The sequence below is a fragment of the Carassius auratus genome, chromosome 6 (assembly GCF_003368295.1).
Source record: "Carassius auratus strain Wakin chromosome 6, ASM336829v1, whole genome shotgun sequence".
In the NCBI taxonomy this organism is placed as follows: domain Eukaryota; kingdom Metazoa; phylum Chordata; class Actinopteri; order Cypriniformes; family Cyprinidae; genus Carassius; species Carassius auratus.
This window is the reverse complement of record NC_039248.1, coordinates 21,231,739-21,251,227: the sequence shown is the minus strand read 5'-3', so window position 1 is coordinate 21,251,227 and position 19,489 is coordinate 21,231,739. Positions and strand designations below refer to the sequence as shown.

Here is a 19,489-nt window from a genome sequence, read left to right as displayed (position 1 = left end):
CAGATTTTCATAGTAGATTTGCAATTGTTGTATTTTGGTCATTTCAATAACAATCATAAAATGTCTTCCTTTAGTAAATAGACACTTCTGATTTAATTTTTTTGTAAATCTTATGGTTTCCAAATGAAGAGTTAATTTGCAGAAACAGATCATTCATTTTCAAAAATATTTTTTTTCTTTGTGCATTCCAATTAATCTCTCTTTCAAACTGCAGTTATTTTGATTAAGCAAAAATACAGCTAACACAATAAAAAACATGCTATATATATATAAAGGAATTATCTGCTTTTGCAAATAAACTCAAATATTCCAGTTGTGCTTTTCACCTTTACGCAGTGCTTGGGTCGTGACATGACTTTTATTTTGTAGGATTCACTACAGTAGCGTAGCTCTACTGATTTTAACACATTATCGCTGGCTTCACAGAACCTAGAACAACTATGGCGGAGGTAAGAGAAACATTACAAATTGCAGAAAATAATGCGCTTAAGCTTTGTGCAACCTTTTAATAAAAGTTACTTAATTTTAAATTGTAAAGATTGCAACGTTGACCTACTTCTTAACATTCAGCCCTGAATAATTAGCAAACAGTTTAGGGCGCCCAATTTGAATGTGTTAGCAGCTAGCAGCTAACTTGTTGCCTGAGCGCCAAACTCACATCCAGTTTATCCCTCAGTGTTTATATTAAAGAACACCAACAGTTCGTGATAAATTATTACCCGGTGCACTGTTATTTCGAGTCTCATCCATTAACATGAGCTTACTCGTTGTTTATCAGCTTTGGCTCTGGCTGTAGATTATAATTCATAATTAGATTTAGGTCATATATTACATGTTCTCTTTTGGTTTTTGTTCTTAAAGTTGGATTTATAATTGAATTCTTAGGATAAGAATGTCTTGTTTTCTTTCCAGCCCTCCTTAAGTGGTTCAGGCTCTGAAGGTAAATATCCCAGTTATTTTTATTTTCCTACCAATAACAAAATTAAAGTAGGCTCCATCAAAGCCCACTTTTATATTAATATGTAATATTACGTTATATAATTTGTGTACATTTAATATAGTGTGTGTGTGTTGATATTATTAGTATGTATCTCTCTCTGTATATACATTTTATAATTATATCAATAAAAATTCTGTCTGTTTAATAGGAGCACATCCATTGGTCCAGAATGAGGACAGAGACTTTGATCCTTCAGCAGACATGCTCGTACATGACTTTGATGATGAGCGGACATTAGAAGAAGAGGAAAAGCTGGAGGGAGAGACCAACTTCAATGCCGAAATTGATGACCTCACTCGAGTATGGACCATCACCATCAAGTTTTTATTTATTTAATATATACATTTATTAAATAACCTTCATAGGTCTTGATTCATCATTGTACTACTGTCTGGTTTGGTAGGAGGGTGAGATGCCCATTGGGGATCTTCTGAAATTGTATGGCTACGGCACTGGTGGGTCTCCAGAGGAAGAGGATGGAGATGTTCAAGAGGAGGATTCTTCAGAGAATAATTGCAGCAGCCATAGTAAACCCAAAGTAAAGATCTACATGAAAACCAAAAATCTATTTGTTGTTGTGTGCATAAACATAATAAATCCATCCAATCATTGTTGTGGCTTCCAGGACGATGATCAAGAGAATCAAGAGGATGAGGATGTGCAGTCTTCTGGTGAGGAGCCTCCGTCCTGCAGTGTTTCTCACAGCACAGTTCAACTCCTCTACCCTCGGCCATCCAATTACTTGGAAGGTATGATTATAAAAATGTTACACATCTATAAAAGCCTGTTTCCTCCATGTTTCTTCTCCATGTTTCGCAAGTCATTTGTGATATGTAACCTTGAAATGTAGAGAAAAAAAATCTGGATTGCGAGATGTAAACTAAAAACGATTATATCTCAAAATTATCAGAATTATATGAACTCAGAATCGGTAGGGAAATGTATATATATATATAGCGGTATATATATATCTTTTAACAATTTATTTTTTATCCCATGCACACCAAGCCTGCATTTATTTAATCCAAAATACAGAAAAAATAGTAATATTGTTAAATATTTTTCCTATTTAAAATAACGATATATATGAATATATTATCAAATGGAATTTATTCCTGTGATCAAAGCTGTATTTTCAGCATCATCACTCCAGTCACATGATCCTTCAGAAATCATTCTTATATGCTGATTTGCTGTTTAAGAAACATTTATTTGTATTATTATTAATATTAATATTTAAATCAACTGAGTAATTTTTTTTTCAGGATTCTTTGATGAATAGAAAGATCCAAAGATCAGCATTTATCAGAAATAAAAAGCTTTTGTAACATTATACACTATACCTTTCAAAAGCTTGGAGTCAGTATTATTTTTGGAAAAAATAAATGATAGAAATTAATAATTGTATTTAGCAAGGATGCTTTAAATTGATCAAAAGTGATCAGTTTATAATGGTACAAAAGATTGATATGTTCTTCTGAAGTGTCTATTCATCAAAGAGACCTGAAAATATTCTACTTTTCAACAATACTTTTCAGTATTTTTTTGAGCATCAAATCAGAATATTAGAATCATTTCTGAAAGATCATCTAATGTTGCTAAAAATTCAGCGCTGAAATCACAGGAATAAATAACATTTGATAATATATTCACATAGATTAGAAGACGGTTAAAGAAGACAAAATATTTTAATGTTTTTGCTGTACTTTGGTTCAAATAAATGCAGGCTTGGTGAACAGAAGAAGCTTCTTCAAAAACATAAATACGGTTCAAAAACTTTTGACTAGTGTATACACACACACACTACCAATCACAGTAAAAGGGACCGCAGAGATGCTTCATATAACAAAAAATCCTGAAAAATGTATCACCATTTCCACAAAAATAGTAAGCAGCACAACTGTTTCACTATATTAAGATCTATTGTTTCAAATGTAACAAATGTTATTAACATCTATTGTTTCAAATGTAACAAATGTTATTAACATCTATTGTTTCAAATGTAACACATTTGCACTTGCATGTTTTTCATTCATTGTACCATCTAGTAGATGCCTGGTAGGACCAGCAGATGGTGATGTAGATTCAGAGTCTAACCTGATGGGGCTTCATGTGATTTTGTTTTAAAGGGGATGAGGAAGAATCTGAAGATGATGATTATATTCCATCTGAAGATTGGAAGAAGGTAGACTTTAGATAATTTTCTCTCAAATGTTTTTCTTATGAGTTCAGACATTAATTTTTTTCTTCTGTCGTTCATAGGAAATCATGGTTGGTTCAATGTATCAAGCAGAGACTCCTGCTGGCCTTTGCAAGTATAAGGATAATGAAAAAGGTGAAAGAACTGAACATGATTATTTAGATGTAATGTGTATATATTTAATACATATTTTATTCATGCACATTTTTGTTCTACATCTGCTTGTCTCGTATAAATGTAGTGTATGAGAATGAAGATCAGCTATTGTGGAATCCAGAGTTAATTCCCGAGGACAAGGTTGTCGAGTTTTTGGCCGAGGCCTCTAAATCCAGCGGAGAAGAGACTGGTGTCCATGCAATTCCTGAAGGATCTCACATCAAAGACAATGAACAGGCAGGTCACCTTCCAGTGGCATATTGATGTCATGTTGTAATGTAATAGTAATGTGAATCTAATTCCTTTGCTTACATTTCAGGCTCTTTATGAATTGTTTAAATGCAACTTTAATTCAGAAGAAGCTTTAAGAAGAATGAAATTCAATGTGAAGCCAGCCAAAGGTGAGTGTTTGTGTGTGTACAAAATGACGTTAGTGTAATACTGCAGGGTTTCTGCAGGTCTTCAACAAACTGAAAATTATCTCAATAAGAGCAGAAAATCATAAATAATAAAGTTTCGGTATTAAATTCAAATTCCATTGCGAAAAAAGATCTTCCTCAATATTTTTGTTTTCCAATACAAATATCCTTAAATCAAGATAGATTTACTTGAGATGCACATTTGAAGTCTTAACAAATGAAACAAAAATAAGTGAGTTTATGCTTAAAACAAGAACAAATATCTGTTGGTTCAATATGAAAACTTGTTTTCTCTTATAACTAAGTTCTGAGCCTATTGGCAAATATTTTCTTATTTTAATAATGAACTCTCATTTTGCTAAAAATCTTTGCTTTAGAGTCTTTACATATTTGCACTGGAAAACAAGAAGAAAAATAAATGAAGAAGAACATGCAGGGTTTTTGCAGTGTAATCAGAATGTAGAGTAAAAGTTATTTCCATATTTTAGTGTTTGGGAGAAGAGTTATTCAAGCCTTAAGCTGTAAAACAAATAAAAAAATAATGGAGATTAGTTGAAAGTTGCATTTTCAAACTCTGAAGTGTTGCTAATACAGCTCATTGTGTTCCTTTCATGGATTTAGGCCTTAATTTTTTGGTAACACTTTAGTTTGGGGACCAATTCTCACTATTATCTATGACTTATGCCTTAATAAGATACTAATTTGCTGCTTACTAATATAGTTAGTTAGTAAAGTTTAGATGTGGGGAAGGATTAAGGGATCTAAAATATTCTCATGGAGAATAAGGCATTAATACATGCTTTATGAGTATTAGTAAACAGCTACTATGCTAGTGCTAGATACTTTCTGTTTTAATCCCCTGACTTTTATGTAAGTGAAATGTACCTTAGATTGCAAAATGAAATGTTGTGGAAATAAACAATATGTTGACTTCTGAAGTACTGTACTCGATATTCATTGCAAATAATGTTCCTGAATTATCTTTGCTTGGGGGGCTTTATGCGGCGAATTTTGGTATGATTGATTTGACTAATTAACCAACATATGATTAATCAGATTACAAATTTATTTACAGCTTTAGTAAAACACAGTGTGGCTTCTGCATGAAGTTTATAATAGCAGCATGTGCTTCTCAGAACTCTTGACTTGTATGAAGTAATGTTTTTCACTTATGTTATTTTAGGAAGTATGAAAAGCTCCCAGCTTAAGCACAAGCATCCAAGCCTGTGATGAAGTAGCTCTCAGCACGTCAGTCAACATTCTCTCAATGTGTCACCTGAACTAAAATCTCTCTCTCTCTCTCTCTCTCAGAGGAACTGTCAGTTTGGACGGAAGAGGAGTGTCGAGGTTTTGAGCAAGGACTCAACTCTTACGGAAAAGATTTCAGCTCAATACAAGCGAATAAGGTTAGCGTTTAATCACATTCCTCATTCCTGCTGCTGTTTTACAATTTGTACGGTTCAAATTCTGAATAATTTAGAGTAATCAGTTGGTGAACATGACTGCTGTTTTTTTTGCTTTCACAAAGGTAATTGATACCTAATTAAACTTTTTCAGGTGAGAACTAGATCTGTAGGGGAATGTGTGGCCTTTTATTACATGTGGAAGAAATCTGAGCGTTATGATTTCTTTGCACAGCAAACCAAGCTCGGAAAAAGAAAATACAGTCTTCGCCCTGGAGTTTTGTAAGTCAGTCATCAATACCATGTGGCACATTAAAAGGCTTATTCCTTTAATTACTGTGTCTATAGAATCAGATCTTAGCAGTGTGAGGTCATATCCTGTCTGGTGTTTGTTTGGCATCACAGAGATTATATGGAGTGTATTTTGGAGAGCTCTGAGTCCAGTGGATCTTCGTCTTCACTTCCAAACATTTCAAACAACAGCAAACATCCATCCGACCCAGAGAGTGACCCAAATGCCCAGAACGGTCAGCCTCATGAGACTCACACACTTTTTTTTTTACTAATATAAAATAAATAATAACTACAATTATTTTATAGTATTTTTTCTTTTCTTCATTAAGTGACACTTTGTGGCGTTAATCTACAAAAACATTTTTCTGATTTATTATTAAATGTTAAATGTATTTTTGTGTCTTTTATATATAATAAATGTGTTCTTCTGATTTCACAGGTGTAGGAAGTCATTCCTCCATGCCGCCTCTCTGTGCCACAGATGAGACATCTCAGACAAACGGCTCTGCCACGTGTCCAGATATTTCCACAGCAAACACACCGCCCCGCTCTAACCCTGACGCCAGCAGCCCGAGCACACAAGTCATGGAGATCACAGTCAAACAGGAGGAGGAAGAACTCTGTGAAAAACCTCTCAAAAGGCTTCGGACTGACACCGAGCCCAGCAATGAGGGGTCTGTCCCCCACAACAAAACAGAAACCGTCTGACTCACCAGCAGAAACCCAGAACTCCTGGCCTCAGATAAGGGGTTGATACAGGCCCTGTTTTTAGCATGAAGGTAGCTGAGATGTGTGTGTGAATTTCAGGGATGCAAATGAAGCACATTTCTGTCCTCTCACATTACTGCCGCTGAGCTCAGTTCATATCTCAAACACTCATGATAGACTGTCACATCAGACAGTCAACTCTGTAGCACTATTTATTAATATTGGTTAAGATGATCAGTGTAATTCTGTTTGCTCTAGGTTGTTTGAAAGAAACATCTGACAGATTGTAATTTATTGCAAAACTTCTGTCATTTGGTGTGCATAACGTAGCTCAAGCTGTACATGCACACCGTGGAAAAGCCCTCCTGATTTTTTATGAAGCGTAATACTGTAAATATTCCAAATCTGTAATGATAAAAAAAAAAATAGACTTTTGTATTTGGAACATTTTGAATATTTCAGGCGGTTGTAAAAATGACTTTCTAACGTTGCAACATTCCATCCTTTTCATTTCTGAATTTCCTATTTGACCAAAGTGAATGGTTGATATTGATCTTTTAACAACAAAGGATTTTTTTGAAAATATTTCCTCTTTATATGAAATATTGTCTTATTTTTGTATTTGATAGCTATTTATTTTTTTTAATCAGATATTGGTGATGCATGAGGCCAGTATACAGAGTATATTTGTATAGGCTGGAACGAGTAGTCTTGAATTAAAAAGGCAGAGCAGAAATGAATGGTGCTATTTATTCATTTTCTCACTGTGAGAATGTCAACCCATCCTTAAGATAACTTTTTTTTTTTTTTTTTTTAATGTTTTCTAGGACCTCTGTTATTCCTGTAAGTAATGGTAGAGGAGAATGGAATCAACAGTTTCTGTTAATTGGTTGTCATTCATGTCTGCATAGCTCAGGAAAACAAGTACAGAAACATTATAGGGTGTGTCAAATAGTTGTCAGTTTCAATTAGTGGACTACTCAATCATTAAACTCAGACTATTTACCCCAATCCATATTGTCTCTCCTGTGATTACTGAAGTGAATCGGATCTTGTCACCTCATTACAACATTTCAATGGAGTGGATTGTATGCTGAATAAAGATATTAAGCAGTTCTTAATTCAGAGAAACTTTTGTAGTGTTATATATATATATATATATATATATATATATATATGTGTGTGTGTGTGTGTGTGTATATTAATCATTATGTCTTTCATAAGGTCTGACTAGATTTGCACCTATTGAACTGGTGCAAATCTAGGGGATACTAGATTTGCACCAATTCAAGACCAATAGCTTTTCTTTGTCCATACATACTCCTGTACAGCAGATGTCAGTGTTGCTCTTATTATAACGAAACGATACAACACAGTCATTGCTTTTAATTCGAAGCACGTTATTTGACATGGTAACAAGGGGTTAAACAACCTAAGGGCTAAATGGTCATATATTTTATGGGACCACTTACAATGCAATCTTGGCATTACCAGCCAAAGACTGAATATGGAGGGAAAAAAAGAATAGTGTCAAGTTGTGCAGTTTACGACTGAAGATTCGGTCTCCGAGTATCAAAAGCGGAACAGAGGCAGAACATAAGTGCGCATAAGTGTATGACCCGAGCGCTGCTGAAATGTTCCTGGAATACTAAACAGAGTTTAACGTTTAGCTTCTCACAAGCATTGCAGCTCTTTGTTCTACAGACGTGTCTGGTTGCCGCTCTCTGGGGAACACTTGTTGTTGAAGATCCCTCAGCTGCTGGCTCCATTCACAGTGGACGAGTGTTATTCACAATGTAAAACAGGAGAGAAACATAACACACGAAATGACAAAGGAGACAATATGAGGCGATGAGAGATTAGGTTAGGGAGGAAAAATACATTACATATTGGAGCAGGATGGCTCAAGTATACTGAATTTTACAAATTTATTATAATAACAAATGAGAGATGTGATTTAAAATGCAAAATCACATATAAACGGAGTAGATTCAACTTATATAAATTATTTTCTCTCGAAGGACAAAACAATGAGTTATTAATAATGTACTTGTACAGTCATGACATGTCAGGTGCTTTATGATTAAATTAGAATAGCATGACAAAGTTCTTTTTGGTAACTCATTAAAAAAAATGAAACTACCATGTAATGAATCTTGAATATATGGAAAAGTAAAACATTCAACAGTTTTATTTTATTTTTATGATTAGAGCTTACAACTCATGAAGGTCAAAAATCCAGTATCTCAAAAAAGAATATTTCCTAAGATCAATAATAAAAAAAGGATTTCCAAAACAGAAAAGCTCCGTTTTTTTAAAGCATGTTCATTTATGGCCTCAATACTTGGTTGGGGCTCCTTTAGCACAAAAGACAGCATCAGTGAGGCATGAAGTGATCAGCCTGTGGCAATGCTGAGGCAGTTATTAAAGGTCCCCTTCTTCGTGATGCCATGTTTTAAACTTTAGTTAGTGTGTAATGTTCTTGTTAGAGTATAAATAATGTAAAATTCTAAAGCTCAAAGTTCAATGCCAAGCGAGATTATTTTATTTAAGAGAATTCACCTACAAAAAACGACCCGTTTGGACTACAGCCCTCTAGTTCCTGCAGTAATGACGTCACTAAAACAGTTTTTTGACTAACCTCCGCCCACATGAATTCACAAAAAGGGGGGCGTGGTCTTGTTGTGCTCCGACAGAGAAGAGGGAAGAGCTGCGTTTGTTTTTGCCATGTCGTTGAAACGCTGTTATTTTCATCTCAGAGTCCAATCACCTTTGTTTGGGCTTCCCAGGGACACTGTACTTGGAGATTAATGGTTACAATTCATGTTTAACTCGGTTCCTGAAAATTATAATCCACATGTAAAACTATGTGCAGCACATTTTGCTGAGGACAGCTTGCTTAGGACAACTTCCTCAATCTCAATCAGTTTAATGCGTGATTCGCACAATGATTATTCGTGAAAGATGGAGCAGTTCCCTCTTTGTCTGGAGAAGGTTTGTTGTTTATGGTCCGAGTGTGAACGTCCAGCTTTAGTCCACTCCTTGTGAAGCTCTCCCAAGTGTTTGAATCGGCTGTGCTTGACCATATTCTCAAGCTTGCGGTATCCCTGTTGCTTGTAGAGCTTTTCCTACCCAGTTCCTTCCTTCCAGTCAACTTTGCATTTAATATGCTTTGATACAGCACTCTGTGAAAAGCCACTCCTTCAGTAATGACCTTATGTGACTTACCCTCTTTATGGAGGGTGTCAATGATCGTCTTCTGGACTTTTGCCAATTTAGCAGTCTTTCCCAAAAATAGTGGTTTCAAAGAACAAGAGATACCCAGAATTTATAATGTAGGTATGTTATATTATTTCTATCAATTTAAATCCATAAAGTTAAAGTCAGAACAGTGGACAAATTCAGACCAATTTTGTAATATACTGATTTTCCAAATATACAGTGAAAAGATTATAAAAGAATAAGAACTTTAACAATTTATTCACAAATTTGACCACTATTTCTGTCATGAATGCACCAATCAAAGCTAAGATAGATGATGTTAATCAATAAACTTTAAGTGAGTTAGTCTAAGGCCCTGTCGAAATGGCACACTTCACATGCACTTGCGCACTTACAATGGCTGCCACATGTACATGTCTATTAAATCCTTGAGATCATAGGACGTCGCATTCATCAATTTAGCATTCAGAAGGGTGTCTTACATCATGAAAGTGTGAGCTCAGAGGAAGACTGCAAGCGTTTAGGATGTGATTTGGGGCAGGGCCTTAATAGTACAAGTAGTGTGTTTTTGGAAAAATTCCAAAAAACAAAAGTGCACTTAATGTATCCAGATGATGCACTTATAAAATGAAAGTGTGGAAAGTTGGACATTTCATGCACTCTGAGGTCCCAAAAATTTATTAAAATAAATTAAATCAGCATCATCGGCCATTTGGTTGCCCTGATTTCTAAATATCGGCATCGGCCAGAGAAAACCCCTTATCGGTCGACCTCTATTTCTGACACTTAAATTAATTGTTTTGCCACTTTTGCACTTATGTATCTTGAATGCAAAGGGCACTTTATTTTTTTAACAAATTATTATTTATTTGTTATTCACGCCATGTGTTTATTAAAAACAAGTTTTGTAATAACCGATTGTTCCAGTCTGGATCTTTGGCACTGATGAAAATTCTGATTTGGACCTTTCAGTGTAGACTTTGAGAACCCCTGGGCTATAAGTCTCAAATGTACATTAATTGAGTACATAGTGTAGAGTGTATAGTGCGCCATGTGGGACGAAATTTAAAGTTGCTATGAAATGGAAAGAAGCAACTGATTTTTATTGTGATGCAGATCCAAGTGTAACTTGTTATAAAAACAAAAGAAAAACTGACTAAAAGATTGGAGAAATCTTTCATATGTTAAGCATACATTTTTTTAATATTTGTGCATAACACACATTTAAAACGTTACATTTTTTATTTTGGGATTTGGAACACATTTAGTCAGATTTTAAACTTGAAAGCTCTTTTTCAAATTTACAGTAACTGCATAGTAGCATTTCTTCTTACAGGTCTCTAATGACATTGAGTCTAAATACAATTTTGGGTGCACTATCCCTTTAACAAAAAAGCAGGAAGGAGGGAAACAGGAACATATTGGGTTTTAATCCCAAATGCTACTTTTCATTTTCCCATCCTAATCAGTATTACCCTCATGCTTTCCATGCCTCTTTTCCAGCTCCTTGTTTATTTGCAAACAACACACTCCCTGGTAGAAGAATGAATTTTTTTAGCAGTAATTAAGTCTTAATAGCTTTTAGCGAATGCTCTGTCTCCCTTTCACCTAGACAGATGACACAGACAAACCCAGCTCCTTTTGCCACAGTGGGACCAGCTGCATAGTAATTGGATGTTCGCACAGTAGGAGAGCGTGCTAAATGTCATCTGCTGTGCTAAAATAAAGCTGAAAAAAAGAGGAAGAGGAAATAACTGTACTTGTGATAATTTATTGAGGGACAGGACAGTAACGATTAAGGATTTGGGGAAAAAATCTTTAATGGATCTTCATAGATTCTCTTTGAGGACTGTTTTCAGAGAGTGCTACAATGGGCAAAGTAATTGAACCAATAAAAGAGAATCATAAATAGGGTTGTCTATATAGAAATTAATCAGAGTGCCCTCACAACTGTTGGTCCTCTAGCGCAGGCCATATCCACACATTCAGATAAACGTCATTGACTATTTTTAAGATTTTTTCCCCCCAAATGGCCGCAGGCCATTTTTCCACCACAGGATATTTGGTCCCCACAAAGTAACAAAGCGCGCGCACACACACACACACACACACACTTTTGGTGTGATTGCTCACAGTCATTCTCTGATTGGTAGACATTCTTTCTAGAATCATGGGTAGTGTTGTTTTTCCACTAACAATTCTGCTGTCAAGAATGATTATAAAAAAATAAAATAAAAAAACGTTTTCAAATAATGTAATTCATCAAAAGAATCAATGAACATCTTTAAAGGTAAAAAAAAAAAGTCAAAGATTATTTTTATTTCCAGAGCCCAGACCATTATGCACTATAGTGGTTTTTTTTTTCTCTTGAAATAATAGTTTTTGCCTTTGTTATGATCATGTAGAACAGACAGAAAACAAAGTGGGAGTGGGATTACACTCTCAGAAAAAAAGGTTCAAAAGCTGTCCCTTGGTCGGTACCTTTTCAAAAGACACACCTTTGTACTTACCATATTGATACCTTAAAGATACATATAAGTACCTAAAGCGTATAAATTAGTACCTAAAAGGTATAAAACCGTACCGCCCCAGTTTCCGCTTTTGTTAAAAAAAATTCTGAGAGTGTAGGAAAGGTCCTCGAGCGGGATGTCCTTAGCGCAGTATGTTGGTTTACTTACCCACTTGAGTGGATATTTGACCAAAAAAAAAAAAAAAGATTACCCTTGTGTCTTTCCAAACCTACATTTCTAGAAGATATCTACTTTTGTGCTTTGCAGAGAAAAGGAAGCCATATGGGTTTGGAACCACATAAGGGTGAGTAAATGATTACAGAATCTAGATTTTCAGGTGAACACCATGGCAACTTAGTAAAAATCACATTCATTAAATCTGTCTGTTGTCTGGGGCTGTCGCTGGGAGTTCAAGCAGTTTCCCCATTTTATTTAGGTCTCCCTGGAGGCTAATACTCACCGCAGACATTAGCAAAATCACAGTGTGACACCTGGTGGGGGAGTTCCTCTTTCCATTACCAGGCACAGAGCCACGGTCTCCTCTGGGGAGCCAGGCATAACCGCAATGTCGGCATACTGACAAGAATCATGAGCTGGTATGCAGGAAAGGGACATTTAAAAGCAGAACAACAGAACCACAAACAACTGTTTTCATTTAACTAATAAAAATGTTTAAGAGGGAGACAAAGAGTGACAAATGAGCCGTTTTTAACAATTTAATATATCAATATATAGATATTTATCAACAACTTGAATTTCATAGAAACGTGAGTGAGACCATTTTGGCATACAGTACAGATATTCCATGTAAGTATAGTTTTACTAACGTTAAAACCCCCTCCCTATCCCCACCACCTCTGACCCACTGACACAGACACCAGAAAAGCAAAAAAAAACATAACATTATTGGAAAAATATACATGAACACATACAAGGCACCAATAAATTAAACTGTAACCCTCTCTTTCAACACTGAGTGTAACCTATTAAATAGAATTACAATTTAATTTATCTATTAAATAAATGTACATATACAAATTAAACACTATTTCTGCAATGTTTACGGTTAAAAAGCAAAAATAAAATTAAGACCAGGAGGAAGAAGAAACGAACTGAAAACACTTTGGCAGATTATTAATTTTAGTTACAATCAAGTAGTAAAGAAATCCAGTGCTCTTGAGTACAAAGAAATCCATGTATGGTCTACACTCTTTTTCGTCCAGGAGACTTATATACACATCTGCTTTTTACAAGAAATGTTTAAAACCTTATCAAAAGTTTTGCTGTATGAAAACATATTTACAAATCATGACTCGGACTCATTGGACTGCAACGGTCACCCTTCCCCCCATCCTATGTAATCATATACACAGTGCAGAAGGCTTCTTGAAAAAGTTTGTGCAACAAACAGCGTACAAAATGTCTCCGAACCGCTATGGAATAACCGGGACGCATGTTTCCTAAAATGACAGGAATGACAGGCCCTCCTTCCTCCCCCTCTTCTGAAATTAACACCTACAAACCATACAGAAAATGAACAGTTCTTCAAGTAATATACATCATGTCAACATGATCTCACAGAGGGAAACCAAAATAAAGGTCACAAAGAGAACAAACAGGAATGTTATCATGTGTGTGGAGGACCTGACTCGTGCATTTAGAGTCGGCTGATCAGCTCTACAAGTCCACCAAACTAAGGAGCACTGTTCCAGGAGAGGTTCCAGCTTATCGTCCAGTGTATCGTCCATTTTCAAAGAATTGTAGCCCTTTCGAAAGCAATGTCCTACTTGTTGGGCTGATGGGGACGACAGGGAGACAGTGATGAGGAGGAGTTACGGACATCACGAATGTTAGTCACAGTGGAGTGGGGTGAAGGAGCAGCGTGGCGAGTCCCTGCAGTGCTATAGGAAGGCAGGACTCGCCGGTACATATGCATAGAGTAGGAATGATGGACAGTGGTCACAAAGAACGGTGTGTTATCTACTGTACAGAGAGGCAGAAAATCCAAGGACTAAAAGTCTGTTCTAGAACCTTCTGTGTGCAGACCGTACATGTGTTTATTGAATATGTGTCGCACACATACTAAATTATAATACGCTAAGAGATCTGTTTGTAGAAACCTTGACAGCTAGAGAGCTCAATGGAACAAAGTTTCCCATAAAAACATTTTGAGCCAACTCTAGAGCAGCACCTGATAATAACGATGAGTTTGGGGTCAGGGAAAAAAATGTGCATGATACCCTTTCTGATAAAAAAATAAATAAAAATAATTATAATATAAAAAAAAAATGATTAAACCAACCTAAGCTTATTTGCTGGTCTTAATTGGTCTTCCAGTCTGGCACCGCTGTTTTTAAATAGGTTTAGCTTGGTTTAGATCTCCGAGCCAACCAATTGTCAAATGCCCAAAACCATTTAAAACTAGTTTAGTTTACTTTTTTTTGTCTTAGTTTGGTGTCCAATTGGTTCAGATTGTCAACAAGTTTGTCTTCCAGTCTAAATCAGCCGTTAAATGCCCAAAACCAATATAAAACCAATTTAGACTTTTTTTCTGGTCTTAGTTGGTCTCCTAGTCTGGCGTCCAGGTAGTTCAGCTGGTCAACAAGCTTGTCTTCCAGTCTAATTCAGCCGATAAGTGCCCAAAATACATTGTAAACTTGTTTAAGCGGTTGATTTTTCTGGTCTTTGTTGTTCTCATAGTCTGGTGTCTAGGTGGTTAGTTAGTTTACAATCATGTCTTTCAATCTAAACCAGATGATAATTACCCAAAACCCATCTAAAACCAGCAAACCAGATTTAATAAACCAGCAAACTAGATAAGGATGGTTTAAGCATTTTTTTTCCACCAAGGTGCATCTGAAGAAACCACTGATAATGATCAAACAATAATTTATGACATTACAGTTCTGAAAAAGCACATGAAGCAGTTTGTTTACCCTGTATTGCTAGTCTGAGATTTTCAAATCAAAAACTAAAGTTTCACATTTTCAGAACTTATATATTCTGAAAGTATACGAAGCATCTAAAACGTTACTGCTTCAGTTTCAAAATTCTAGAAAATCGATTTATCCATTATACTTTCAATACCGTATACACAATTTGATGTGAGAATTGGTTAGGGATGAAGATTCAAACTAACTATACTATCGAAGACAAAAGACCTGTTTTCTCCAAACCATGTCTTCATGTCAAACCCATCTGATCAGAAAACCAACTACAAGCGGCAGCTTCTTTAATCCACACAAACAAAAGCCTGAGCATCGAAACTCCCACACGGTCTCTCTTTCTAATGGAAAACAAACAGTGACCTAATGGAGGATTCTTTGAAATGAAGAGGGATGTTTTACAAGAGTTGCACACAAGATGCCTCATCACAGCAGAGAAGAGCAAAGGTGGCAGGAGTAAAGAACCACTCCAGATACGAGACCACCCACATGCGGGCCAGAACCAAACAAACGGGTCTCAGGGACTTTTCGGTAGTCTCCAACAGCAGGGCAACTAACATGACTAGTTCTTCATAACCATCTGATCTAACAACACACCCCACTACACAGACATACTGCCAACTGCAAAGTTTTAATCAATGCTGGAAAATCTTAAACCAGCCTAAGGTTTTTTGTTGGTTTAGACGGCCTCTAAGATCTGTAAATCAGTGGTTCTCAAACAGGCCAAATGGAAAACTATCAGGGGTCCCCCAATAATACTTAAATTAAGTTATGAATTACAGTCTATATTAGAGGGCCTTTGATTATTGTCTTGGACAAAGGGGATTCTAAAGGTGATAACCACTGTTATATCAAAATATATCAAACCCTTCAAACAATCGATTCAGACTATTCTAAAACCAGCAAAAAATAAATAAAATAAAAAATACTTTGGCTGGTTTGAGATTTTTTTTGTTTTTATCAGCAGGCATATCCAGGTAGATCAAAATCTGATTTTTACTTTTATACACCAGTTCAATCAGTCAGGGCCCTCGCTGACAGCGATACAGAAATAACCAAGCGCTCATTCATCAAATGGAGAGAGTTGGAGAGTTGATATGTACAGGAAGCCTATATTCAGGCACTCCACATTTCCTGAACAGATGACTGTTCAGAGGAGCAAAGCTTTGATCTATGACTCTAATCTATCACGCCATTAAGCCACCCAATATGGCAGGGCGGTGTCTTGTTGTCAGCATGCTAAATGCTAAAGAGTTTTACCCGAGGCATGACGAATGTAGGGCCGGAAGAGACGCAGTTTGTGCGAGAGTGTGTGTTTTTGCCTGTCTGAGAGGGAGCGATCTAGACTGTAGATATGAACAAACAGCATTTTAGCCATTATCAAACCCTGACTACCGTATCTATTAGCGTGTTTGTGATAACAAACCACACAGATTTTTGCGATAACTGATACGATTTTAGAAAAACTGATGTCCTGAGCTAAAGTTTTGGGGTTATAAATGTGCCTGGGCAGGAAGAATTAACTTGGTCCTAGAAACTTGAGAAAAATGGAAGCCTCAGTGCTGGTGAAATAAATAAAAATGGAAAATATATATATATATATTGCCTCTCAAAGTTGGGAGGTGAAACCCTTCATCTCCAGATAGTGGCTGCAGAACTTTAAGAAGGGTCAAATCTGACTGGAGTGACTATGGAAGACATGAAAGTATACTAGTTTTGTCATTGGAAGTATGGACAGAAAAGTACAGATTCTGATTTATTTACAAGGTAAATCTTATTGTTTGCGATACATTATTTGTTTGTGAGATTATATGAATGCATAACAGCCACAAGGTGGAATTTGTGTTTAGTATGTCTGCAAATATGAATTTTCCACATCGCGTCTCCATCCTATTTCATATTTTCCTTCTATGTATCTCGAATGCTCACAGGATGGATTGTTCTCAATTCTCTCCCAACAATCGAAATGGCCATAGATCAACTCAAACCAGCTTGAAATGCTATTTCTAATTAAAAAACTACAGCACGAGTGCAGCAGGAGAGTGTTAGCGACTACTAATGTGACAAGCTATGAAGTTAGTCATCATTAAACAACACTATCTACTTCTACTGACACAGAGCAGGAATGATGCTAATAGTTAATTTAAGAACTAATGATTATTGCCTGACTGAGGGTTTATGGTTTGAAAACGACACTACGAGAAGACAAACCCAGTTTGTAGCTCTCGGCTGTGGAGAGCAAGTACTCTTGTGTCCTTTTGGCTCTGTGCGCCTTGCTGCATTGTCTCGTGCGACCTCCTCGATGGAAGGAGAGATGGAGGACTAAAGGACGCATGGATTCAGGGATGGATAAGGAGAGAGCGAGTGCAAGAATCGCCCTCAGGGGAACCCGTCATCATCCTGACTGAGCGCCACGCGCTGTGGAGAGCAGATAAAAAAAACAGTTACACGTGTTGAGAGAAAAGAAGGTGAGAAATATACACATTGGAAAGAAATAGAAGTCCTTTGGAGAAGGAGACGGATACAGAAACATCTGATATGCAGATCCTCCACACACAGACACACAGTGAGGAGCGACATGTGGGGCGCTTGAGAGAATCTTGTTATGCCACTGGAGCGGCCCGCCCCGTTTCTGCTGCGCGACTGATGTCTTTATCTCCGCTTGTGCTTGACATGCCGTCTGTAGCACAGGAAGTTCAAATCACACTGTTTAATCCCTCCATCTGACTAACAGCTCTCAACAGCGCCATGTTAACTATTTCAGCCCAGGCCAACGCTTATGCAAATATATGAATAAATCATTACATCACCCAAATAAATTACCAGCAAAACACCTACATAAATAAATAAACTAGAATATATTAAACGATTGTCCAGTCATTTAAGGTGCTCGTTGCTCATCCCTAAAACAGTTATAATGAATTCATAAAAAAAAAAAAAAAAACTGTTATGGGATAATGGGAGAGCACAATTTCAAAGCTTTCAAACATGGAAAGCATTTAAAGCTTCACACACACACACACATCACGAGAAACCGAAGACTGCGGCTGCATCCAAAATTGCATAATATCCTAGTATATAGTAGTAGTAGACAGGAGTAGTATGTGTGAATTCTTAGTAGTCATAAAACAATAGGTGAAACGTTCCTGGGTGCTTTACTATCGCATTATGCCAAGGTAAAGAGTTGATTATATTATTCAGTTGTCTTGCACCTGCATCCTATTTGGATGTTTGGGATGTGCACACCACTTGTGTGTTAAAGAGTTGATAGGTCTCATGACATAAGCACCTTTCACACATAGACTTTTACTGCTAAATTACCGGTAAATTACCGTTAAGAGATCATGTGTAAACAGGACATTTTCAAAATTCTGGTAAATTCGTTTTTTTAATTTACCAGTATGAGAAGTTGTAACATTACCAGTAATCTTCTCTGTGTGAATGCAGAACGAGATTACCAGTATTAGCCATAAAAGTTGAGAAAGCACTGATGGGCCAATCCATAAACGTTTAAATTCAAAATTTGCAGAGGACGCATTTACTCCTCGCTGTTTAGTTTAGTTTGAAGTTGACTAATATGATGTCTCTTGGCCAAAAGCAGCAGCATGAATGTGAAAGTTTTATGCTAAAATGAAAACATAAAAAAAAAAAAAAAAAAAAAAAAAAGAGGCACAGCCATTAAGAGGTAACTTCTGATTCTGAATTTACAGGTAATTTGAAACTGACGTGGGAATGGTGCTTTACTGGTAAAAAGACGGAATGTCATTGCCTGTGTGAACAGCACATTTTTGTATTCACCAGTAAAGTTGTTAAGGTAATTTTACGCCAATTTACTGCTATTACTGTGTGATGGGGCTAATGGCAACACACGGTACATCTGGATTAAATTCATATTACACACATTCATACTATATACTACAATATTATCAATTATTTATTCAAAAGAAGTACCTACTTAGAGAAAATGCAATTTTGGACTCAGCCTATGGTAAACACATACAAACTAATGAAACCTCACATGGTAATCCATACACTAATTAAACATACATTTGAATGAAAATGTGTGGTGAATTATGAATATAAAAATGTGTTTGGGAAGAGGCAGCATAATGCCCTCTCTTAGGGAACACTGTCTTAGCCTCGCCCACATTTTAACACTATCCAACTGCCTTCCTCCCTTTGTTCACTTTGCGCTGGACAGCATAGGTGCCCCTGAGTACCAGTGAGCTGCCGGGTCTGGGATACCGCCCCCCAGTGGCAGTGCTAGGTATGGCTGTCTGGCACTGCCACTCACTGCAGGGTAGACGTGGCCAATCTGCTCGCTGCGGCCGATGTGGATTTCGTCGTCGTCATCCTCTGTGGTCTTGCGGTAAACAGGGTTGTCGAAGTTCATGCTCTTGGTGTTCCGTCTCCTCCAGTTGCGCCACACCAGGTAGCCTCCGGTACACATCAGGCCGATGACCACTGTGGCAAGGATAGGAACTGCATGCATTTAACACACAGTCAACACATATGGCAGGGGGGTTAACACAGCCAGGGGACACAAAGCGGCAAATGACACACACACACACATCCATACATACATACAAGCTCATACAAGCTCATATACTCAAACCTTAAGGTGTATCATGG

The 19,489-nt window shown here is 36.7% G+C and overlaps 2 protein-coding genes across 6 annotated transcripts in view; one reads left to right on the top strand and one right to left on the bottom strand.

Moving 5' to 3' along the window:
- Positions 1 to 274: 274 nt before the first annotated feature.
- On the top strand, positions 275 to 7,297 carry mier1a (mesoderm induction early response 1a, transcriptional regulator). 2 transcript variants are annotated; one of them, XM_026265418.1, is made up of 13 exons: positions 275 to 449; positions 913 to 940; positions 1,149 to 1,300; positions 1,404 to 1,538; positions 1,626 to 1,749; positions 3,130 to 3,185; positions 3,263 to 3,335; positions 3,442 to 3,593; positions 3,676 to 3,757; positions 5,087 to 5,181; positions 5,333 to 5,460; positions 5,584 to 5,705; positions 5,912 to 7,297. In XM_026265418.1, the coding sequence occupies exons 1-13, from the start codon at positions 441 to 443 to the stop codon at positions 6,178 to 6,180; spliced, it is 1,425 nt and encodes a 474-aa protein (XP_026121203.1). In that variant the 5' UTR covers positions 275 to 440; the 3' UTR covers positions 6,181 to 7,297. The 2 variants fall into 2 exon arrangements, with proteins under 2 accessions (XP_026121203.1, XP_026121209.1); XM_026265424.1 differs by having other exon boundaries at positions 276 to 449; positions 5,414 to 5,460.
- Positions 7,298 to 12,614: 5,317 nt separating this feature from the next.
- Positions 12,615 to 19,489, bottom strand: part of LOC113100892 (low-density lipoprotein receptor-related protein 8-like) — a 146,553-nt gene continuing 139,678 nt past the window's right edge. The window contains exons 18-19 of one of the 4 annotated variants that reach the window (XM_026265405.1): positions 19,152 to 19,339; positions 12,615 to 17,275 (exon numbers count right to left, since the gene is read on the bottom strand). In XM_026265405.1, the coding sequence (XP_026121190.1) occupies positions 17,237 to 17,275; positions 19,152 to 19,339 (227 nt within the window). In that variant the 3' untranslated portion in view covers positions 12,615 to 17,236. Of the gene's footprint in view, positions 19,340 to 19,489 lie in introns of all 4 variants that reach the window. The other 3 variants (XM_026265410.1, XM_026265403.1, XM_026265404.1) reach the window with 3 other exon arrangements.